This window comes from Lathamus discolor, chromosome 3, assembly GCF_037157495.1.
Source record: "Lathamus discolor isolate bLatDis1 chromosome 3, bLatDis1.hap1, whole genome shotgun sequence".
In the NCBI taxonomy this organism is placed as follows: Eukaryota; Metazoa; Chordata; class Aves; order Psittaciformes; family Psittacidae; genus Lathamus; species Lathamus discolor.
Genome location: NC_088886.1, coordinates 30003549 through 30028280, shown reverse-complemented (window position 1 = coordinate 30028280; position 24732 = coordinate 30003549). Strand labels below are relative to the sequence as shown.

The following is a 24732-nucleotide window of genomic DNA, read 5'->3' as shown; positions in this document are numbered from 1 at the left end:
CTAATGATTGCCTGGGTCAGGCCATGATTTCAGTGCAGAGGTGCCAGAGAGCACTGCAGTACTGATGGACTGGGGGAGGAATCTTCTATTTAATACATTCCTATTGCAACTTCATGGCCCAAGCACTTGCCTTGTGCAGCCTGTTTACTGTGTGTTTCATAAAGGCCAGAGGACTCATCTTGTTGCTCTGAAAGTGCTTAGCCCATCTTTGGCTGGATTTACTGTACAGGAAGAACAAATGGTTGCTTAGGAAAGCAGTGGATATAATGAGAGTGCTGGGCTGGACTTTTTTCAAACAAACAAATAAAAGCCAGCAACTCTCAGTTTGGCGTGGACTCTGCCCATTTGTTTGTTGCATCACCCCATTGTCTTCTCAATCCCTTTATTTTACCATTTGTTCTAGCATTTCACAAACCATGGCCTGTGTAATTCCTGGAGGAAAACAGTTCACCTCCTGCAAAGCTGTAGCAAAACTGACACATCATGGCTGTTTCCCAGTCTTCCCTGCTTCACTGACTTCTTGTAATTTGGAAATTCTTTAGCTTCTCTTCACAGGGGCTGCTCAGTGAGAGGAAGCGTAACCTTCCTCCACCCAGCAACAAAAACTCAATGGTGCTGGAGCACTTCCCATTTTCACCATGTCTCTGTATGGCACAGTACAGCAGTGGAACTGGCCGCTATCTTCTCCATTCTTCAGGTGGAGGAACCACGGAACAGAGACGTTAACCGACCCACAAAGGGCAGCGCAGGGAGAAGCGAAGCCTGCAAGCTCCCCTGCCTTAGCCTGGCAAAGCCCGGCCCGTGGCTCCGCTTGTACCAGCGCTTCTGCAATATGGCTGACGCCGGAGTAACAACGGAATTTTTTAACTTGGGTCCAGCAGAAACACAGCCATATACCCAGGTATTAGTGGGTCATTTTACAAACTCGGGTTGTTTATTAAGCTCCTCCTTGCTGCAGCTATATGGCTGCTGTGCCGCGGAAGAGGGGGCAGCCGCTGGCCCAGGACCCTGAAGGCGGGGGGTCTGCTGCAGAGGGACAGTGGCAGCAGGAAAGGCCCCCGCTGCCTTCCTGGCTCACACGTCCGAGGGACGCCTTGCCTGGGCTTCCCGGAAAAGAGCTGCACTGCCGAGCAGAGCAGAGCAGACCAAGCCCTTCCCCGCCGACCCTGCCCCACTCGCGGGCGGGCGCAGGCGCCGTGCCCCGCCGGCCGCTGCCCCCCGCCCCGTCGCTGGGCTGACGCGGCGGCGCCGGCGCAGCGCGTTCCGGCCCGGCGTGCGGCGGGGGCGGAGCGCGGCCCTGGCGGCGACCGGGATGAGCCGGGCGGTGCCGGCGGGCGGAGGTGAGGTGGGGGGCGGCGGACCCGTGAGGGCCGTTACGGCGGTTGAAGCGGCGGCCCTGGCCCGCCCGGTGCTCGGTCCCGTGAGTGCGGGGCAGCGCGGCCTGGTCAGAGGCTGCCGGGCCTCCGGTGCAGGGCGGCTCCGGCTGGTCCCCGTGTGCGGGCCGGGGAAGCGGGAGGCAGTGTCTGTCCGGAGCCACCCCCGGCAGCGCGCAGGCTTTTCTCGCCCGGGTTTGGCCCCATCTCAGTCGCTGGAAAGCAGTGGGGCCGGGAGCGGCGGCGGCCGGACGCTCACCCGGAGCCGCGGGCAGAGGTCGCTGGGCGCTGCTCGCCGCTGTGCTGCCCCGGCCCTCCCTGTGGGTCTGCCGCTTCTCCTCGTCGCTCAGTGGATGCCGGGGGCAGACGTTGGCGCCTGGTTCCTGGCGTCGTCACCGAGGTTTGACTGGGCTCGCCAGAACAGGGAGCCTGGGGAAAAACCCGGGGCGGCGCGGAGTCCCTCAGAGCCAGCCTCTCCTGGGAGGCTCTGGTAGACTCCGTAACTACAAGACTGTGAGAGTACGGGCGTTGGTGGAGCTGAGCAGCTGTAAAAAGGGATTTTCAGTTAAGAGATTTATTTCTTTTTCCCCATCATTGAGTTCTCGACCCCACTTCTCTGCCCTTTTGCTCACAGAGACTCCCATGCTCTTTGCTGTGTAAGCAGAGAGAGCTTATCTGCTCCTGCGCTGTTTGCCCTCCCCACCCGTCCAAACTGGGCTGCGCTGGTCAGGCAGGGCCGGGGCTGCTCAGCGGGGTGACTGTCACAGGTGGGGTGCTGGACTGTGGGGCAGTAACAGGCAGAGCTGTGTTGCTCAGGTGAGGAGGTTTAACTAACCTGCTGTCCCTGCAGCCATCTGCAAACGAAACTTGTTCTAGCCCAAACTTCACTCAGAAGAGAAGAAGAATGCCTTTGGTAAAGCCTTGCCTTTACTTATCTATGTGTGTGTCACTGCATAAGTAGAGAAGTCATCGTTTTTTCAAAGCTGCAGGAATATGTGTTTAATGCTTGTGAAAATACAGTTTGAGGAAGGTCTTTAGGAAACAAAAGGGAGACCCTTGAGCCCAGACATGTGCAAGGACCTTGACTGAAATTCCAGTTTCTGTTCCCGTCACAGGGCTTGGACAGCAAAGTTCAATAGACTTTCTTTCAGCTACTTCCATGCTTCTGCCTTGCAGAAGTATTAAGGAAGGAGGGCACAAAGCTTGACTGATATTTCATTAGAATTAACCAGAAGCGTAAAGATGAAAAATTAGGTATGTCCTTACCACTTGCTTGTACAGAAGTAACTTTGGGTTTTTTAATCTAGAAATTTTTCATCACTGATTTGTGACAGCATTTCTCTTAAAAGCTATTTTATCTGATAGCCATATCTCCACTAATCTAATTTAGCCTAAAGGAGGATGTTTCTGTAAGTAAATTATAATCATCTTGCCAGAAATAAATTTAGCAGATGTGTAGCCAAGCGGGTGAGACTCTGGGTTACTTCCCAGAACACTAGTAGGGAGAAGGGAAGAAACCAAAGTAACTGTACCAATTTAAACCTTGCAGTGTGATAGCTGAGGTCATTAGCTGCGTGTCCAGCTATGTTCCCATGAGTTGGTATCTTTGGACTTAGTCCTTTTCTGTATGGTCTTGTGTTAATGTTATGTTTTGTCAAAGTGCATTTCCTTAGGGCTTGTTTCACCTCTAGACAAAAATGTTTGGTTGGTAGTTCACAGAACTGTGCTGGGCAGGTCAGAAAAGAAAGCAAAGAGGAGATAGTTCCCAGTGCTGTGAATCAGCGTTACTTCTGCATGGGCTAATTGAATCATTTCAGACTTCCTGACATTAGCAGCTCAGCTCTGGCCACGCTGTGGTTTGAAGAGAGACACCCTTCCCCAGTTTCCTTTCTCTCTCTTTCCAATTTTGGATTCTGGTTGGGGGAGGGCCGGCGTCCTCTTTCACAGCACAGCCCAGCTCTCTAACCTCAGGCCCGATGTCTCTTTCTTAGTTATCTTCTGTCCTTGAGAGCCAGCCCTGATCTCCACTGGAAAAGACTGGACTTGCAGGGTGTTGCAAGAACTGCTGCCTCCCTTGGAAGCCGGTGATGCATGAATTACTCGTGCCCACACAAGGCCACGCTCCCAAGGCTGTTTGCTGATTACATTTCTGATGCTCTTCGAAACAAGCTTCTTTCAGAAATAGCAATAATAAAAACTGGACAGTTGAGGGGGAGGGATGGGGGAAATAGCAGTCTGAGAGTTAGCAAGTGAGCTGTATTTGAGTTGCCAGCTGCATGTGTTTCTTGATCTGCTGGCCACCCAGATGCAGCCCTAGATAGCTTGCAGTGATCTAAGTATGAAGTAGTTGTGCTGCTGCAGTGCTGTGGGTTTGTTCTGCGCCTACATGGACAAAAGGTATCTGTAGTCTGACACTTTGAGTGTCAGCGAGAAACCTTTGGTTAGGGTCCTGTCAGCAGCATTGGCTAGGACTGCCTTTCCCATTTCTGTGCTCTTCAGTGAAAACCTGGGCTCTCCAAACCTGCCAAAAATAAACAGGGCTGCCAAGGACTAATTAGTGATCAGATAGATAATTGGTGAAAGATTTCAATGTGTAGTGTCTTTTACAGTACTTAATTTCACTGAAGGTGGCATAAGCTGGAACCATGTAAATTGCAAATGGCGTGAGTTGCTAATTGCTTAAAGGGAAATATAGCATGTATCTATGCTAAATTTGTTACTCAGTAGAGGATCACGGGCCTCACATTCCACGTTCCTCGTGTGCAGGTGTTCAGTGAATTTTAGGTCAGCTTTATGTCAAGTTGACATGGTCATGCTTGCTTGTAACTTACCAGAGCTCTAGGGATAAGTCTCTATTCTAAAAACTGAGTGGCTCCCAAATATATTTTTAAATGCTTAGAGTACAAAGCAAATTTATGACCAGAATCTGCCGTTAGTAGAGAGCTGTAAGGGTTTGGGGTTGTCTTTGTCCAGTGCAAAAGAGATTGTGCCATTTAGCATATAATCATTTGTAGGTGGTGTGTCAAACATAGCTGGAGGGGTGAGGACTAATGACAGTAAATTTCTTTCACTCATGGTCTCTGGGAGGTGTACATCTTAGGTTCTTCTGGGTTTAAGATTTTGCTGGCATAGTCTCAGCAGCATCTCTGCGCAGTAGAGGTGTGCCTTATACAAAGCAAATGTCTCTTAATGGTGCAGACTCCTCCATTTCAGAGATTTTTTTCATCTGTGTCAATGTATGGGGTGGAGATGTGACTTTCCCTTCAGCTTCTTAAACTTTGGGTGGTGCTTACTTTATTTTTGGTCTTCTGTTGCTCACTTCAGTTCCTTTTCTACCAATGTGCTTTTAAGCTGTCCTTTTGCCTTGCTGATTTATGTTGCTGAGTAAAAGCAGTAATGGCCTTGTAGCACTGATGGAAAACAAGTTCTTCAAGCAGCACCTTTAATTAAATATTTGCGTATGGATTATCTTTTGTCATTCAAAGTAATACTGCTGTTAAAAAAGTGAACTGTTTCAGCTCCTAGAACTGGGATTAGCTACTCCTTGGAGGCCTTTGCTTTAAAGGGATCCAGACTCAAAACTGATTGTTTGAAAAGGGAGAGGGGAGAGGAGGAAGGGTTTGCTTGGATTAAATGACTTAGACTTGCTTCCTATTTTAAGGATTTTTTGTGCAGAAAAAAACTTCAATGTGGAGAAATTGGTGTGTGCCTCACAGGCAAACATGAGGTATTTTTTAATCCTGTAAATTATAATGTGAAGCATTTTTTTTATGGTCTCAGTTAAAAATGAAGCAGAAGAGCATGTGGGTAGAATAGCTTTCCTAAGATCTCCTTTTGTTGCAGTGTAAGAAGCTGGATTTCATGACACTAACGAGCAAATGAGCTATTTTGATTGCTGCTGTTGCAATTGATTGCATTGAAACTGTGGCACCACTCTTGTCTCTCAATTCCAGTTTGCCTAAGGTTCTTTTTGTTGTCAGGACTTAATCTTTGCTAGGATCTAGTTCAGTGTTTTTCCCACTGTGTTTATTAGTTCAGTCTACTATGGGTGGAACAATGGCAGCTGTAGGTGTTTCAGCTCCTGTGTAATCCACAGCTGTTCACAAAACCAAGGGTTGCTCAGCCTTCTTCCATGACTAACTTCCATGACAGTGCCCATGGAGGGGATGCTTCTTGTTGGACTTGCAGTGAGAGAAGAAGGAGAAAAGTGATGACTCCAAGTCATTCAGGAGTGTTCTTAAAACCTGGCATGTATATTGCACAGTTCCTGGGCACATATTGTTGAGGCTGAGCAGCAGTGAAACCATTACCTTCATGTGCTGTGCTCTTCTTAGAGTACTCAAGACATGCTGCACTGGCAGAAGCCCCTTGTATATGTGGCTCTGCTCAGAATGATGTGGTTTTGCTGGGTTGGTTTGTTTTACCTGGATGGAAATGTGGCTGCAGTGAGCTGTCGTAGCAAGACACTGTTTTGGCTGATGTTTCCTGGCACCGCTCAAGGAATCTTTTGTAGGTACTGTACACAGTAGGCAGAAATGTAGATTTTGTAGCACAAAAAAAATACAAATCCAGTAGTAAACTGGATCTAGTGTGGAGAAATATGTAAGTGCTAAAAGAGCAAGTATGAGAAAGTTGGCATGATTAGATGTTATGTCTTGATTTTTATGATAACTAAGTTGCATGGTGACTAGTAGAGGGTTACAAAAGAGCTGGACTCTACTGCAGTGCTTACACTTGCACATCTCTGTCAGTGGAGGTAGCCAGGTTCCTTTCTAAGGACTGTTTTCTCTGTGGTAGTGATACTTTATCCGAGTGCTAAATGATATTGTTTGTCCTCTCTGCATTTCTATTCCCCTCTCATTCCTCCACAACAACAACTAACAGAGAAAAAAAAAAGCCACCTGATGTTTATATCTAAGATGAGTAGAGTGAAAAATGCAGAAGAGCTTCTTAAGTCAGACTTTAAATACTTTAAATACCAGGGTTTGCAGCTATCTAGCATTCATATTTGCCTTTAAAGTCCAATTGTTAATGTTTTATTTCCACTTATAGGCTCCTTTATTTTCAGCTAGGTGATGCTTCTGTGTAATGCCCAGGACAGATGTGGCTAAAGGAAAATTTGTTATTATAGTCTGTAAGTCAGAATCAGTTGGACAGAGGGGAGCAAAGTCCATTTCTGAATTTAAGAAAAAGAAAAGCTGTTGTAAAATACATATGTGAGATGTGATGTACCTGGTGAGGCTGGGACAAGTCGCATGAAACATCCTGTGTTATGTGGGCAGCTGATGCCTTCTTGTGCTCCTGGATTCTTCTATCTTTGAATTAATATTTTTAATTATATAGTGAAGATGAATAGATATTACTCTGCAAGTTCTACACTCCTGTGTAGTCTCTTATTGGACACTTGTGAGATGCAGGTTTTTAGTGGGGAAAGGAATTTTAAGCTGATTAACTGGTGTCCTGAATTGATATTGCTTTGTCTATGCAAAGATAAACACTAATTATAGAAGGTGATGGTGGTGTTGCCTTATGGAATAGCCTGTTACTGCAAATAAGGAGGAACAGCTTTGCAGAGTAAGCTGTGTCATTCTTTATCTAGCCAGAGAATCAAAATTTCTGTGGCAGTATGTCTATTACTGTTCCTTTAAGGGAAGAGTTTGTGTGAGCATGTGAAGTGTTTTCGGGGTACCTGCTAACATCTATTGCACAATAATATGTATTCCCTTTATAGGGTGCTGGTGGAATCGGGTACCTGCCCACACTTGTTGACTAACTTGGACTTCAAAGTTTTGTTTTTTCAAAAGCTTTTTGAGACAAGATAGTTAACTCTACAACACGGGTATTGAGAGAGATTTAACCTAAGGCCAGAATGTCAGAAGTTACATACAGGGAGTGTGGGCTGGATGGGGATTAACTGTTTATTGCTTTACCTCAAGGGAAGGTAAATGAGAAGAGCCTGTTTATGCACCAAGCCATTGCAAGTATTGCTTCTTTTCCCTCTTGTTGCAAGTGAGAATGTCCTAGGGAGTGTGGTATTGTGTTTGGAGGACAGGTGGAATTTTAGATAGGCATGTTGCCTGAGGAATGTGCCTTAGTGTTTTGCAATTATGTTACAGTCAAGATAACTCTGAATTCATTTCCTTTATTCTTTCAGCTGTTTTCAAGATCAAAATGCAGCAGAAAAATGAAAAACTGCAGGAAACATTTGCTCTGGAAGAGAAGTCAGTTGCTGGCCCAGTCTAGAAGATGGACCACTGGATCTGGGGAGCTTGGGAAATACTGCTTCCAAAAGCAATTTTTCCTAGCTAAGAAGAAAAGGCACAGTGCTCAGCTAATTGTGAGCTTAAGTCACAACAAACTGTACAGAAGACTGCAGTGCAGAAGGAAGGCACTTGAGCTCCAGAGCAGGTGGGCTCTTGAGGCGCCTCTAAATGCAGAAACCTATCAAAAGCCTGCCACTGAACCATACAGCTTTCCTCTTACTGAGAGCAAAAAGATCCTGTCCCTATCCCAAAGCCAAAAGCCCATCTGGAAAAGTAGTAAGAAAACTCAACAATGAATTCTTTCAGAGTGAAGATCACTTGAATGAAGAATTTGAAACTGTTGCAATTCTTAATAGCATCTCTGGCAGCAGCCGTTATGTCTCATGTAGTACACTGGATGGTGCTGCCTTACCTGTAAAGAAAGGTAGTGTTGTATATAGCGGGGAGGAGAGCAATAATGGTAAGGGCAACAAAGTCCTAGTAGTTTTAAACAACTATAAAAGGAAATGGTGTTGAAAAGGGAGTGGAATGGAACTTGTGGACCCTTGACAACTTTAAAGAGGTCCAAATTTAACCATCATACTGTAAAAAAGAGATCTTTATTTATGATGCATAAGAAACTTTCTATGGTTAGATTTCGCTATAGAATTATAAAATCCCCGCAACTTCGAGCAAGAGGCAAAACCTGCAAATTGAGAAAAATCAAGCCAAGGTGGGTGAAGACAGTTACGGGGGACCATCAAGAGGCACTTCAGCGGGATTTTGAAAGTGGATTGTGTAATTGGCTTTCCTACTGGAAATCTAGAAGTAACCGTGTTTGGAACCGGTACAGCTTATCAGATATGAACCATAATACACCCAAGTCTTTAGGTGAGGAGAATGAACCATGCACACCTGAGGTCTGCTGTACACAGGATGCGTTACCGTGTGCCGAGCGGCGTTCTGAGGAGCCAGAATCAAGAAGGCCTGATGGCAGTGCAGATGCTGTCACACCAGAACTGCCTGCTAGAGCATCTCCAGAGGCAGAGACCTTGCAGCAGGTGGAGACCAACGGGGCTGTGGCAGAGGAGCATTGCTCTGACATTTTTGTCTCTGTGACAGGAAAAGAAATTTTTGTTTCAGGTCAAGATGACGCTGAATCTAATGAGGTTATGGGTGTAGATGGAATGATACTGTCGCAATCCTCCTTGCAGGATTCTGATGTCAATCATAATTTTTCAAATGGACCTTTATCCATGGAGCTGGCACAAAAGGAGGACAGCCCTAGCCAAATGGAAGTAGAAGGCTCCTTAAACCTGGACATTTTTAGTGCAGAGTTACTAGATCACCCTTACTGTAAAAGTCCTCTTGAGGAGCCTTCACCAGAAAGCACACGACTGAAATCCGGAACTCATAAAGGAGGCAAAAGGAACAGTCAGAAAACTTCTCGGGTGGCTGATGAGCAGTTGGCGACGTGGCTTTGTGGTACACCTTTTTACATATCTTAGGGCTTCCAGGAGTTTCTGAAAACTGCTGGATTTGTTGTGGAGTTTACATGTTGTGTTAATTCATTTATTAAAACGGTTTCTTTTTGTGAACTGTAAAGGGTGCTTATCATAACACACTGAAATGAGGCTGCAAAGAGGAGAGCTGCATGAAGGAAGGACAAATCTATGCTTATCTGATAAGCTGCTTTGAGGGATAGTTGAATAGTACCTCTGCTTCTTTTGTTTTAGAGAATACAATGTAATTTAATTGGAATCTTTGTGAAAAATTGTTGATAAGCATTTTCAATGTCTTTTGTCATGTGGTTCAGAAGATGATACGGGGTTAAAACTACCAATGGTATAAGTGGTTGACAATTATTACTTGGCTCGGTTTTTGAAAAATCACTGGTGTTCCAATACTTTCAGCTTTATCCTTTCTTCTCTTGCTCTTAGACTGCAACTAAATCACTCAATGAATCTCAGGTTTTCATAGCCAATAACATATTGGTCATTGTCACTTAGTTTTCTCTACAATTGTTCATAAAGTAGGCTTAATGAATTTTGTTAGATAATACTTTTCAAAAAGGCAAGAATAGTTTTAGCAATAGTTCAGCAAAAAGACTGAAATTTTTGTACTCAATGCTGAGCATGCGGTTTTAGATAGTCTCTTTAAAGAGGAACATGGTGAAAATAGTAATCAGTGTCTTATTTATGTCTAGCAGCACACCATACACATAGTAAGGAACAGCAAATTAACACATTGTGCCACCGAGTACCATTAATATAATGTTCAAGTTCAGTGGTTTTCTGGTAGCCAAAGTCTTCCTTTGGAGAAATTTGCTTCATAGATTCCCATAAACCTGAAGCTGGTGTTAGTGTTAAAGCGAGTGTTTGAAGTTTGACATGCTCTGATTTTTCTGCAGACCTTTTTGTCCTTCAGTTTTGCAACTGATCCTCTAAAGCAACACATTAAGAAGGAGATATTGAACCTCAAAAGATGATATAGCTTTCCACATCCATATCTGCAAGTTAGTATGGGATATGTTTCTCCATGACTGGCCTTACATGATCCAGCAAGGAGCAGGCACTATGTGAGAAAGAGAGAGAAACTGTGGTACCATAGTGAATGGACCACTTCTGTAGTGGAGTTATAAAGTTTGTCCAACAGAAAAAGGCATGTGGTCCTTCCATAACAGTCAAGAACCAAGACTCTGTCAGATTGGCAAAGGTTACTGTTTTCCAGACTGATAGGCAGTCATATTCCTGTTCAGAGGAGGACTGAGTAACTTAAAAAATTAAAATTAAAGGACAGGCAGCAAATGCACCAAGCTTTCCCACATGGTAATGTTTTTCTTACCTAGCTTCTGCATGAAAGTAGGTGAGACCAGTTTCCATTTTCTTCAGAGTTGAGGGTTCCTCCCTGAGGATTTAAGCCAAGTCTACGTTACATATTCATACTGATTGTATGGCTCTTCTGAGTTTTCTCAGCTGAAAAGCTGTAAAAAAGAATTTTAATTTTGGTATAACTATGTACAGGAGTTCTTGTCTTTTTAGGAATGTTAATAATTAAATGTATCCTAAAGATACTGTTAACGTAGCAAGAGTTGCTAGGGTTGATGCATGAAGCAAATGTAGGTGTTGGGGATGCTCTCAGGTTTTTAATTTCTCTGCAGCAGCTGAACTCAGATGTTAATGGGCTGCAATATTTAGTGCATTCTGATGTGATATTTGTTATCAAACAGACCTCCATGGTAAATCCTGTTTATTATGGGTGTCTGATCGTGCAAACCTAGGTCCAAACTTTGTGTTTTCCTCCTTGAGTAATTCAGTTACACAACCTAAAGTGAAGTCAGGGCTTAGCTAGAGGTCTCCTGGAGCTCTGCTGTTGTTAGTTGTAGCTATGAGAACAGTCCTTCCTCTGTGTGTATGAATAAAAAGCTTTTAGAAATTAGATATGCTGAAAGAGAGTAAGGTATGCATATATGCCCTATGCATCATCCGTCTAGACTTCTAGCCAGTGAGAAATATCCTTCCTGTCACAGTCTACTGAGATGTAAGGGGTAAAAGTTGTTAGGCAACTGTGTGGCAGTGTTGCAAAAAAGGTTATCTTCCCATGAAGAGTACTTCCTTGTTGTCTGATCTCTCTCTTCAGTCCTCCCTTCTTCTGTCACACATCCAGATGTACTTCTTGCTATACTTCACAGTTTTTCTCAGCTTTTGGAGTTTTGTTCTTGGTCTCTCTTCCTTCTTTTTTAGTTCTTTTCTTACTGTTCTTCTGGCACCTTTTTATGTCACGTTTCTCTTGTCTTGCTTCTTCCCATCATGGTATTTGAAAGTTTCCAGGAAATGTTGTTAAAGTCTTAGTAAGCAGATAGCTGACCATACACTGTCCAGTGATGCTTTCTGCCATCACACCCTGGCTGGAGAAGAGCGCTGTAGTTTGGATTGGTGTGATATCCCTGGACCCTAATCTCAGATCCAGTGTTTTGTATACAAAAGGTGTGTTTTCTGCAGCACTCGAAGATTTATTTTCAGAAAGCTGGACAACGTGTTCTTTTTTCCACTATTCACTAGCAAGTGTTGAAATTCTGTTTTCCATTCTCTTTCATTCTTGAACTAGTTTTGGATGCTTGGATGGAAATTATGTCTCCAGTGTTCCAGTCTTGTGCTTGAGGAAAAAATAATCTATTTCATAGCTTTTTAGATTCCTCCAGCATTCATCTCTTCATTATTTCCTAGTTTGTATCTTTTGTTTCTGGTGTTATAGCTGCCCGGTGTTTTCCCAGGCAATGGCAGGCTGTGTCACCTTAAATGCCATCCCTAGGATGCAAGGTTAAGTGAGTTAAGCTTGCTGAGAATCTGTCTGGTGCCTTTTCTGTTTGCTACGGTGGCAGCAGAGGAATTGAACAGACGGCAAACGCTCTGCCAACCAAGGCTGCTTACATCTGAGGAGAGTAATTCGCATACGTAAGGACAAGATACTGGGTTTTCAATGAAAACTGTTGCAGAAACTGATGGCTTTTCCTGTTGCAGTAAAATTATTGCAGTTGCTAATTGAAATAGGCAGGGGAGTGGATTCTCCTTGTAGCACTGGTATAATTAGTTTGATGAATATATGTGTGTATATGGCAAGAATGTGGTCTGATCTTTTCCTGTGAAGATGAGTGATCAGATTGCTGCTTTTTTTTTTTTTTTTGTCCTCCTTCCCCTACCCCCGCTTTTATTTAATGTTGCCAATTTGAGCTCAGTTTTCTTAAATATATACTTGCCATGTGTGGTGCTGTTTGTTGGTTGGGTGCAGAATGATTGCTGCTCATACTAGGAAAAAATGACTGCTTTATTGGAGTAGTGAACTTGGAAGGTTCTTTTATATGATTGCACTTTCATTTTTCTAATGTATTTGAAGGATTCCTAGATGAAGTTATGAAGAAGTATGGCAGTTTAGTACCACTGTGTGAAAAAGATGTCATGGGAAGATTAAGTGAAGTTTTTAATGAAGATTTCTCCCATAGGTGTGTACCACTATCTAATTCTAGACTTTGTAAAGGACAGATTGCTTGCGTTGCTACTGCACACTCCATATCTAACACCTCTCAGAAGTCCATTTGGCATAACCTTGATTTATGTTTTTTTTTCTGCCTTTTCAATCCTGTTTTAGAAAACCTTTTATCATGAGGGAAATTGTGAAGTATCGGGAAAAACATCCAAAAACCTCCATGTGCAATTTCCGGGTCTTCTATAATAAGCACATGCTGGACATGGATGATTTAGCTACACTGGAAGGCCAAAACTGGCTGAATGACCAGGTCAGAGATGCTTGATGTTTATGTGCTTCCTTAACCTGTTTTAGCCCATTAATATTAGGATATTAGTTGTTTACCTTCTGCTACATTATAGGTGGACTGGCCTTACTGTACACTAAAAGAAGTGGTGAGCAGCTTTTATAATGGCAGGTGCAATAATAGTGGTTATGGGTCTGGAAGATGGAAGGTATCACAACTGAACTGTTGCCTTTTGAAGAAACTATGTTGCACTATTTTGAGAAAATTGTGACTACCCATAGGGGTGTTAGCACCTTCCTCCATCCCCAAGCTTGAGCAGATAACAAGCAAAAGTGGGGTGAAGCAGCAGCCTGTGGCGCACAGTCAAAAAACCATGAAGGCTGCAGTGCCCATGGCATGCACCAGTAGACTTAGATTGAATTAAACTGCATTTCAGATTAAGGCAGACCTAGAGCAGCTAGGTACAGTCTTTCTCTGTGCCAGCCACTATTAGTTCCAGAGTGCTTGTCCTTCAGACTGCAGCAAAATGTCACTATAATTGCTCACCTCCTTATTGCTGTTTTGACCATGAAGGGTCCTGCATTTTATGAAAACTTACAAACTTACTTGCAGTTTACAAAATTATTCTGTATGTATTTAACTGTTTAACTAATTCCTACAGATAATTAACATGTATGGTGAACTCGTAATGGATGCAGTCCCTGAAAAGGTGAGGTTTTTTGTTATTATGCAAATGTGCCTAGTTAGAGATGTTGAGGGAAGGGTGAAACGTTGAGTATTTCAGCTACAGAATTGAGATTTAGCTCAATGATGATTTGAGTGGTTCTGTTATAATTTGTTACTATCTGCTACTCAAATCTTCTTCTCTTCCTGTGCTAAAATACAGTTTTCAGTGCTGTTGCCCTTGTTTCAGGAATTTATTAGATTAGCTCTGCAGGTGATCTCTGTGGTAGGCTGATGTTACTAATGTACCTGTAGAAGACAGGTGACCTGTTTTTGCTTATCCCATGCTCTTTTCTCCCCTAGAGCTTTCTGTCTTCAGCTTTTCTGCTTCTAAAGTGCTTTTTCCATGCCCTTGCTCACTAGTCTAGTGTTTCAGGTGAAATTTCTGATGAAGATGAATTTCTGCTGAGATGACAAACCATGAGTCGTAGCATCTGAACCATGCACATGTGCTGCTTGCACTTGCCCACCTGCCCACCTTGTAGTTGTGGGGCTGTAACAGCTCAAGCTGTGTCAGCTGCCTGCCTGGTGAATCTGAACTGATGCAGAGCTGCTTGGTTCCTTGGCAGCAGTGATTCTACAGGACTCTCTTTGGTTTGTGCATCCTGGACAGAATGCTTACTGCTTCCCAACTTCAGGGTCTAACTGTTGGTGGCAGTTGGAAGAAAAAAAATAAATCAACCCCTACCTTCTCTGTGACTAAATTTGCAGCAGTGGCAATTATAAAAAGCCATCTGTTTACTAGGAGAGCTGAACAATTTTCAGGTGACACCACAAAGGAAGAGCCAAACAAAGCCATTTTTAGATGAGCCCTGCAGAACGTAACTCTTAAAATCTTCAAGCTCAGAAGAAGCAGCGTTGTTGCTTTGATTGGTGGTGATGGTGATTCTTCATTAGTATTCTCTATACTTCCTGAGTGTGCGCTAGGGTTGGAGATTGTATCTGTTTGCTTGTGTCTGCTTTTTCTTCATAGTGCGTAATTGAAATCCTCATGGGAGATTTTGTGCTGCTACCTCAGAATGTGGTTTTGAAGTCTGTTGGCATAGCTAATGGGTGTTAGACTGTGTTTTCAGATACTGAATTTTCTAACTTTTTTTCAAGCCTTCTACTGCCTCTACAGTAGCAGAATTGTTAAAAACAGATGTTGCAGATTTCCATTTGTACTAATCTGTTCCTGTAATTGCAAGAAGCTAATCACAGAGAATAATAGTGTTAACCTGGAGCTAAATATTTTTTTTTAACATAAGCATACATTTTTTTGCCATAAATTTAGGGCCTTACAACAGTTAGTTTGTATACAAAGTATACTACATGCCTTTAGTTACGAAAGGAATGAAGAATATCGGTTTTGTCCAGAGCTGGTCATAGTAGTTGAATACAGATGATCATGGTGTTGAATTTAATTTAATAACCATTTTGATCAATTTAATTTAGTTTTTTTTTTAATCTCAGCGTTTCCAACAACTAAAATCACAAATAATTCCCTTTTCCACCACCCCCACTTTGCCAGTCCAGTGTTCTCTTCCTTAATTCCTGTAAAGAACAACAAAACCTGTAACTCCTTCCTTATCCTGGTGTTTATCTTGCAAGTCGATCCGCAATAAGAAATTAAACGTGTATACCTGGAGATACAAAAGTGTAAATATAAATACTGCAGTGGCTCACATCATAAATTAGATGGAAATAAGGCTTGCTTTATTTGCTTGCTGAAGAACAGCAATAGTTTAGGCTTGACAGAGCCTCTGTTTGTCCCTGCCACAGTTCTGTTTCTAAACCTGCATTAAATATTACCTCGTTACATACTGTTTTGTATAAATTATCCTGGGGCAGGTGGAATGATTGTGCATGGATTTCTGTGCTCATTCCTTCTCTTTCTCTTTTTAGGTTCATTTCTTTAACAGTTTTTTTCATAGACAGCTCGTAACCAAAGGATATAATGGGGTGAAACGATGGACTAAAAAGGTATCCTTTAACTCCATGTCATCAGTGCTTTGGTTCTTTGGGGCTGGGTTGAATCACTAACTTGAAAGGAAGTTACAAAGTGTTATCAGCAAAGGATGGGTTTGCAAAAGAGCCATACAAAGTGGGAAGCGGTTAATAAAAATAGTCGGGTAGCATTATTCAAGTTAGTGTGGTTGTGTTGTGAAAATGTACTTTGAATGGCTTAATCTTCAGTGGTAGTGGGTTATCTCTTTGTGTATGTTCATGCAGGCTGTTAATTTAGCTGCAAGCAATGTCTCTTGATGTTCCTGACAGTGCCAGGTACACTAATCTACGGGAGAGCAGACTTAATTCTGATTCTTCCTTTTATTTCAAACTGGGATTGTTCCATAAAATCAAGTTGTTACTCCTGAGTAACACATACAGGTACTGAAAAGCAGAAATTGGAGACCCACATATAATAAGCTGAACCACTGTTTGCATGAGAAGAGCAGAATTCCCCTTGCTTTCCAGGACCCATACCAGGTCATGGGTTGTGATATTTTCTGAGGCAGCTAATACAAAGAGCAGTACTCTCTTTTATTTATTTTTTTTTTTTCTTCTGTGAACGTTTGTCCTTTCTAATATGGGAGATGAGGCAAGACTAAGCAAGGACCATGTCTGAATATGATCTTTCTGCAGAAGCACTTAAATAGCACACATCTGTGAAATGCTAGAGATGAACTCATTATCCAAATATAAAGTCTATTCATATAATTTATTAAAATCTCTTTAAAGAGAGACTGAATATTGGTGCTTAATATTCCCAGATATTTTTTTAATGTTCTTTTTCTCCAGCAACCCAAGTTTTGCAAAAAACCTGAAAGTGAAGGTAGATTCTGAAATCACAACCTGTATTCCTGTTGCTGCTGAGAAAGGATGAGGGTAGGGCAGTTGTTCAGACATTTACACTTAAAATCCTGAGGAATCTTGAAAGCAAGAATGGAAGTAAGCAGTTTATACTGGAAGGTTTCAGTAGACTGCTTTGTCCTGCAATATGCAATTAAGGGGAACTTGTTTCTGCTTTTTAAACAAAACAGAGTATTGTACCAGGTTTTATGAATGTTCTCTCCCAGGATATGGGAGGCCAGAACCCAGAGGGACATGCTCTTCTGCATCTAGCTGCAGTGGTTTCAAGGCTCCTGTTTGCGTCTCACTTTTCTGGCCACTGATCAGATTGGCACTCCTGCTCTGGTCCACCCTCATGTCAGCTAGCTGACTGCACTGTCTTGGTGAAGCAAATCTAGGTTGCCACCATTCTTTCTGCACATCAGGTCTTAACTAAAGACCCTTCCAGCTTCTGGCTGTCTTTTTCAACTTTTCTGCTACAGGTTTGCACTCCTGCAGCAATCCCACAACTAGGGTCACATGAGGACCCTTGTGTTTAGCACTGCTCTGCTGTTGCTGGACATCACAGAAAGTGTAGTTCATTTATCTTATTCCGGTTTTCCTTTATGGGCTCCACTTGCTGCTGGGTGACATCTCTTTGCTTCCCTCCAAGAGTGATGTATCGTTGTGTAGCGAGTGTGCTGTAATCTGGTCAGGAAGCAGGTTCTGCAGGTGTGAGCAGGGATTGTTGATGTCTGTGAAATTCGAAATCCTGTTCTGAGCAAGGCTTGGCTGATAGCTGCTGTGAATGCTCTGACATCTTTGTGTCTTCAGCTTCCCACTGTTACTCAAAAAATACACTTTTCTCTCCTACAAACGACCTGTCTTTACCAGTGCTGCAGCAATTATGTACTGTTCAAATTACACAGTGCTTAAAAAAAAAAACCAACAAAAAAAAAACCAAAAAAACATGGAAATCTTCCCACAGGATGAGTTTGTTTAGTTCAGTATTCTATTTGAGCTTATTTTCTGGACTGTACCATCAAAAACCCAGCAATTAGGTGCTCGTTTCAGGAGGAGCTGGGAAAAGGAAGATCATGAAAGGCCCTGGCTTGGCTGGCTTCCAAAAGCATAAGGACTCATCTGCTACACAGACACTGGGGGTGTTGCATCTGATCTACTTGTTCTGTACTTTAAGACCTTCTGCCTTGTTTGCTTGCCTGTGACCACAGTACATCTGCTGCAAAGTTCAGGAAAGGATGGATCTGCTCTGCCTTCACTCCCTCCTTTCCTGTGCTCACCAAAGCATCATGCACGCCTCCTCTGCCTTCGTCTGACAAGGCACAGAACCTGAGTTATAGCAGAGGAAGACAAACTGTATCAGCTTGCTGGTTTTGTACCGTGTTTGTAATCACCACTGCTTCATAGAGTCATAGAGTGCTTTGGGTTGGAAGGGCCCTTAAAAATCATCTAGTTCGTCACCCCTGCCTTGGGCAGGGACACCTCCCACTAGACCAGGTTGCTCAAAACCCCATCCAGCCTGACCTTGAACACTGCCAGGGATGGGGCTGCTACAGCTTCTCTGGGCAGCCTCTTCCAGTGTCTCACCACCCTCATAGTGAAGAAATTATTCCTAGTATCTAATCTAAATCTCCCCTCTTTCAGTTTAAAGTAATTTCCTGTTGTCTTATGAGTACATGCCCTTGTAAAAAGTCCCTCTCCGGTCAGCCTGTTTAGGTAATAGAAGGCTGCTCTGAAGTCTCCTTGGAGCCTTCTCTTCTTCAGACTGAACAAGCCCAGCTCTTTTAGCCTGTCTTCATAGGATAGGTGCCCCAGCCTCAGATTATCTTCATGATCTCCTCTGGACTCACTGTGACAGGTCCACATAATTCTTAGGTTGGGGGCCCCAGAGCTGGACGCAGTATTTCAGGTGGGTCCTTGCAGAAGCAGAGTGGGGGGGAAGAATCACCTCCCTTGACCTGGTGGCCGCACTTCTTATGATGCAGCCAAGGATTCAGTCGGCTTTCTGGCCTGCGAGTGCACACTGCTGGCTCACAATGAGATTCCTGTTAGCCAACACCCCTGAGACTGTCAGCTATCTGTGGTGCAGCTCTCACAGAAAACAGTGGTGCTCACATGGCAAGAGTGTCATTATTCAACCCAAACCGAGGCTTAATAATACCATTATGGCTCAAGAAATCCTACTTGTTAATGTACAAGACGAGCAGGATTTTGTCACAAATACAGTGGTGACTATGATGCTGTGCAGGGCTCCTTAGCCACTTTGTGTGCTGTAACTGTATTTTTGTGAATGCTGATAAGCTTTGTATGAGATAAACATGAGGAATGTGGTGAGAGTGGAGTGGGCAAAAGAAGACTCCAGCTGCAGGGTGGTGGAAAGGCAGCTTAGGTATGATTAATCTGTGCTGTGTTGTACCTGTGGAATTGTGTCTAATCTATTGTTCTTCTTTACAGGTGGACTTGTTTAAAAAGACTCTCTTGTTAATTCCTATTCACCTGGAAGTCCACTGGTCCCTCATTACTGTGAACATCCCCAGTCGAATTATTTCATTTTATGATTCCCAAGGCATTCATTTTAAGTTTTGTGTAGAGGTAAGAGTGACAGCTGTGACTGCAAAGTTTGAACTGTCTTCTTGAACAAACAAAACTCTCCTTTCCTTTATCTGTTCAGCCTTAAATTTTAAATGCAGTGAGTCTATCGTTGTCCTGTCATATATTAAATGAGAATCAGCTTGTCCTGCTAAGCAGTATGAAGAGCAGACCTTGAGGGTCACACCAGAGTGGGGAGCTGAGACCGGATTGCCTGTTGGCTAATTAGCCTGACTGAAATCAGCACACACCTTTCGTGGCTCTGTCTTGTCACTTCCACAAAAAGCAGGGACTCTAAGCCAAGTGCCACAGGGAAGCAGACAAGCCAGAAGGAAAGTAAAGGCAGTTCTTTCAACTGTTAAGGGACTCATGTTTAGGAAATGATAAATTGTGGTAATGATAAACCCTTTTTAGGGGAGGTTGCCTGGGTGAGAGAATAGGACTGAAGATGCTGTGGTGTTGCCCAGTGGGGTTGAGGTGTTGCTGTGCTGTTAACACCCTGTTTCCTTTCTCCTCTGTCTGCATCGGTATGGGGTGTGTACCTCTGATTATAACCCAGCAACCTTTCAAAGCTGCAACCTGAACACTGGAGTTAAATTATCAGTTTTTCTGGTAAACAGTAGCCAGGAAATTTTTGCTGGGACTAGCAAATTGTAATGACCCTCTTACAACAGCTAATTTTGTCAACTTAATTGCTTGCTTGATGCAGCAGCCCTCTACTTTTAACTGTCTGTAATTGTTGGCTTACAAAAGAGTAGTAATTACTGTACCCAGGAGAGTTCCCAGCTAGAACTTCTGAATGAAGATACTAGTTTCGAGCTGGCATTTGCTGAGGATGAAGCTAATGTTTGTTCTGGGAGCAAGAGACCTCGTGCTCTCTAGCTTCTGAACTTGCAGCATAAACCAGGGCTCCCTCTCAACAGCCCTGGAGTCTCTTGCAATGTGGCCTCTCCCATTCTGCTCTTGGCAAAACATTTGCACTTAAATGTCTCACAAATATGAGACACCTTTATTCCTGCCCTTTCTAGTGGAAGGGGCAGCCAATACCCAAAACTCCACAGTGATCCACCCACTGAAGTTATTGTTAGTGTGCTAGAGTGCGTTTAAATTGTGCTATAAAGTACCAGCCTGTTTACAGAGAAGTAGGATTTGCTTAACCCAAGACCATAGGCTCATTTATCTTGCTTCCTTTTCTTTGCTTGTGTCAGACTATGTTTTCTTATATGTCACTAAAACTCTCCCTAGAGCTTTGTCGATCAGCTGCAGAACTCAAAAGTATTTTGTATTGAGATTCACGGAGGAAAATGCTATCATCAAATGTAAGGGTCTTGGTGTCAGCCAAGTAATCCAGGAGAGAACACATGCCGGACTGTGCTGTGTGTCTCTGTATGTGAGAGCACTCTGACTCTGCCCCAGTGCCACAGCTAGCCTAGTATTAAGTATACCAGTGTACAGCAATGCTGGGGGGTGTTGAAGCTCCCCTTGGCAAACCAAAATGAATCTTGATGGTAAAAGGCATAGTACCCACCAGAGTTCTTTAAGTCAGAGCTCAGATCCTGATGCTTAATGCTTGCTTGAAATTCGTCCTCATTGTCAAAAAGAATACCAGCAAAGATGTCGATGTCTCTTATTCCTTAGCTGGTGAATAATATTTTTGCTTTTTTCTTTTTTGAAGAATATTCGAAAGTATTTGCTGACTGAAGCAAAAGAGAAGAATCATCCTGAGTTTCTTCAGGGTTGGCAAACGGCTGTTACAAAGGTAAATGGTAGCATTCAATCCCTGGAGTCTGACTTCCCTTAAGATATTAGGGGGCTGCTTCTAAACCCGTATATTTATGCAAGTAGTAAATTGGTTTATGCTGATCATGTGGAAGGTGCTAGAAGTAACACGGTTACACATGGGAGTTAGAGTTCTATTGCTCATTCAGCTCCCACCAGGTCTGTAATATTTTCTGCAAGTGACCTGATGATCTCAGCCTTATCTCTGGACAATTAAATGTCTGTGCAGCAGAATCTGTAGCTGGTGCCCAAGCTGGCACAAGATCAGGCACTGAATGAGCTGAAGACTCAGCTTCCTCACTTCTCCCGAATGATTATTCTGAATTATGCCTCATGGATGGGACTTGGTGAGGGAGGGAACAGGCTAATGTTACTGCTGCCTATATTTTATATTTGCTATGGATAGAGGGCTTTGGTCTCCAGGGCTGTTTGTGGCACACTGTGTTTGATTCCAAGTAAACAAAGTCTGACAACTATAGAAGGGAATAACTTGTGTATAGTGTAAATGAGGGAATATGTGATTTGCCTAGCCATACCATAATGGCTCCAAGGATATCAAACAGGTCACTGCACACTAGACATACTCCCAACAGCTCCCTCCTTGCACAGGTTTATTTTTAGATGCTGATATAATCATTAAATGATTCCTCTCTGCACTCGTGCACACCCTGTGCAGTCAGAGTTTGTCCTGCATTCCATGAGGTAGAAGATCTGGGAGCTAAGGAAAAATAATTACTTTTACTCTTCAAATGTCAGAGATATAGCAGCACTAACGAGTGGGACTTTTTAGCTCCATATATCAAAATAGAGCATGTTTGGAGAAATAATGAAGGTTGAAAGTTATCACTTGAGACTGCCTTGCTCAGTCCTGTTGCCTGACAGCGTACCACTCTTAATGTTCTTCAAGACCCTTTGGTGTGGCTGGAGGAAGAAAGCCACTGCTGGTAACGTGGGTGCTGAGATTAATCTTCCTCTAGGCCTGTATGACTTTGCTGATATAGTTTGGTCCTGTGTAAAGCAGATAATGCTGTACAAACATTTATTTAAACTAATTAAGATGCTGTTCTGTGCAGGTCACTAAAAGACAATAAACTTGAAAGAAAGATTTGTAATTTGTCTTCTGTCCTGTATTATATATTTTTCTGAATGTTAGGTGTTATTCTAACAAGGTGTTGAGTGTCACCTTGCAAAAGCTGGGATCAGAATAAGTAATTACAACTCCAGTTTCTTGTGCTGCAGAACAGCTAGCTCTGAGAATGAGGTAACTTCATTATGAAGAATCTACTTTTGGACTTTAAGCAGGAGTCAGAGAATAAAAGAATAAGTAAAGATCTAACATGTCTCTTCTTACTTCTTTTCCTTTTAGTGCATTCCACAACAGAAAAATGACAGTGACTGTGGGGTTTTTGTGCTCCAGGTAAGAGTACTGCTTTTTAAACATTAGTGGCCTATATTGTTAATATAGTAAATGCCCTGTTTTCAATCAAGACTTTTCCTTTTCCTCAGTACTGCAAGTGCCTCGCCTTAGACCAGCCTTTTCAGTTCTCCCAGGAAGATATGCCCCGAGTGAGAAAAAGGATTTACAAGGAGCTGTGTGAATGCCAGCTAATAGACTAATAGAATGCAGCCAACCTAATTTCTCTGGCATTTCTGACAAGTTGCAGCTGGTGTTTGTGTACTTGAATTTCTGAAAACTTCCGTGAATTTTGAACGATTCTCAGCTGAGTGGTATGGCCACTTGTTACCTCAATTTTTTGACATGTTCTTTAACTGGCAGAAGATAACAGAGCTGCCATAAAATATTCCTAATGTCAGTTTGGTTCCCTTATGTTCTTTCCTGTATTTAATATTTATTATCTCAGCATGCATATAGGCAAAGCATGCAACTAAAACTATAAAACTGTAGATTTGGTGCACCTTTGAGATGTAGCTAGAAATGACAAATACAGGTGAATTTGTCTGGAAGCATAAAGATGCATGATATGTTTTCTGATGCAATAATGCTTTGAATGTATCAAAAACAAAAAAAAAAACAATCCCATAAAAAGAACAGATAGAACCTGTTTGGTAGTTCCATTGTCCCTGTTGTGGCTGTACAATACTGAATCACTTTCTAGGGTGGCTAAACTCATCTACAGGTTCAATTTGTGGAGACCTCTTTTTTAAATAGTTCAAGTTGCTAATAAAGTTTGTTTTGTTAACATTTATCCAGTGTCATTATCAGCCTGTCCCTGTAGATAAAAAACAGCCTTTGCACAAAAAAGCTTCAGCACCTGTCTGTATAATAAAAAGTACAAAGGTGTTCAGTCAGATTGATGGTATGTTCCTATATGCTGCAGAAGTCTCCATGATGTGTGTATTAAGGAGAGTTATAAAGCTGGCCACGGCTTAGATACTGAGATAAACTCCTTGCTGTAACTGTTTAAATCTCAGATGACTTTAAGTCATTTTTCAGTTCCACAGTATGCAGTGAAATGTACCGTTTCAGCATCTGTCCCTTCAGCTCTGTCTTCAAATGAATTTCCATCAAGCTTGTTGTCTTTAACCTCCTATTCGCTTTTGCGTTTGTTCAAATATAAATTAATTAATTTCTGCTGCATCTGCTGTTTGATTGTCTCAGACACCCCTACTTTTGTTTGCAATCAGTAGCACAGATGAGTCTGGTTGGGAATAATAGAACTTGTGGTGGGTGCTGTACAAACACAACAAGATTATGTCATTCTGCTCCGGAGGGGCAGGAGGTGGCAAGTCTGGCAGCATTGTTGCACTGGGTAGGGATGAGTGAGAGCAGTGGTTCTTGAGACTTCTGTGTGTTCACCTTGGTCTGTAAACTATGATGTGCTCCTTGCTGAAGAGAGCTGCTTTTGTTCGAAGGGATGGTTGCATGGGACTGCTACACCAGCAAATGTCTTTGCTGTGTTTTTCTGCCAGATAAAGAAGTGAAAGGAAAGCTATTTTGAATCCTAAAGATCATTTGCTGCACAGTTTCACGTTGTGTCTGTCCATAGCCCTGACTTCTGATGGAGAAAACCACTTTGACTTCCATGTCTTGCAAATTAATTCAGGCTTAAGCTAAGACAGGTGCAAATCCCTTCTAGATTACAGGAGGGAGCAGGGAGAAGTGAGGGAGCACCAAGCGCAGTCAGGCTGGGAGGTGGAAGCAAGCAGTGTTGTGCTGGAGAAGGAGGTCCTGTGGTATCCTTGTGTGTTCCCACTTCCCCTTGTTGGCAGCTGGCAAGGACTGGCTTAATTTAGCAAGATAAGAAAGGCCTAAAGCACTCAGATAATTTAAACAAGGAACTTACTGAATCAGAAATAACTTGAAGACTTAGATGGACTAAATGTATGTTTGCCCATTGTATGGTGCAGAACACCCCACAGCATATGGTTTGTTTGTGTTTCTGTCAAGTGTTACTGATACAAACAGCAGCACCTTCTTAGGGCAAGGGACTGTGGGCAGTGCAGGGTAACTTCCATGAAAACTGAAACTTGGGATGTACTTTCTTATCTGCTAGGGTAGAACGTGCAAGCCAGTGCTTTCATTCTAATCCTCTCTTTGCGCTGCTATCACATGAATGGTCCAAATGCTAACACAGCCATGTGATGGGACCAGTTGAACTGATCCAGGCTAAAACTAATGCAGCCAAAAGGCTGCTGTTAACCCAGAGTAACTTCAGTGTAACTTGTTGCTGAATGTGCACACCAGTGTGAATGAAGAGGGAGAATTGGGTGGCCAGGAAGAGATACAAAAGTGATGCCAACTTTGGATGCATGCAATAGAAGCTATATCCTCAAGCAAGGCTCCCTGCAGAAAGGGAGTGAAATACAGAAAGGGAACTGCATAAGCAAGGTTCATTTATTTCCAGAACTTAAGCTGTTTGGTAAGGAAGCTTGAAAGGTGTGCTGTGACAGTGTGCCAGCCCAGGAG

General features: G+C 42.9%; 1 protein-coding gene across 2 annotated transcripts; it reads left to right on the top strand.

Moving 5' to 3' along the window:
- The first annotated feature begins 1253 nt into the window (after window positions 1-1253).
- Window positions 1254-23110, top strand: SENP5 (SUMO specific peptidase 5). Of its 2 annotated transcripts, none has more exons than XM_065674454.1 (10): window positions 1254-1340; window positions 7528-9100; window positions 12509-12614; window positions 12761-12908; window positions 13546-13593; window positions 15492-15569; window positions 18891-19028; window positions 20701-20784; window positions 22171-22221; window positions 22311-23110. In XM_065674454.1, exons 2-10 carry the CDS (start codon window positions 8143-8145, stop codon window positions 22419-22421), a joined length of 1722 nt encoding a protein of 573 aa, XP_065530526.1. In that variant the 5' UTR covers window positions 1254-1340; window positions 7528-8142; the 3' UTR covers window positions 22422-23110. The 2 variants fall into 2 exon arrangements, with proteins under 2 accessions (XP_065530526.1, XP_065530527.1); XM_065674455.1 differs by lacking the exon at window positions 1254-1340 and adding an exon at window positions 1374-1937.
- The last annotated feature ends 1622 nt before the right edge of the window (window positions 23111-24732 follow it).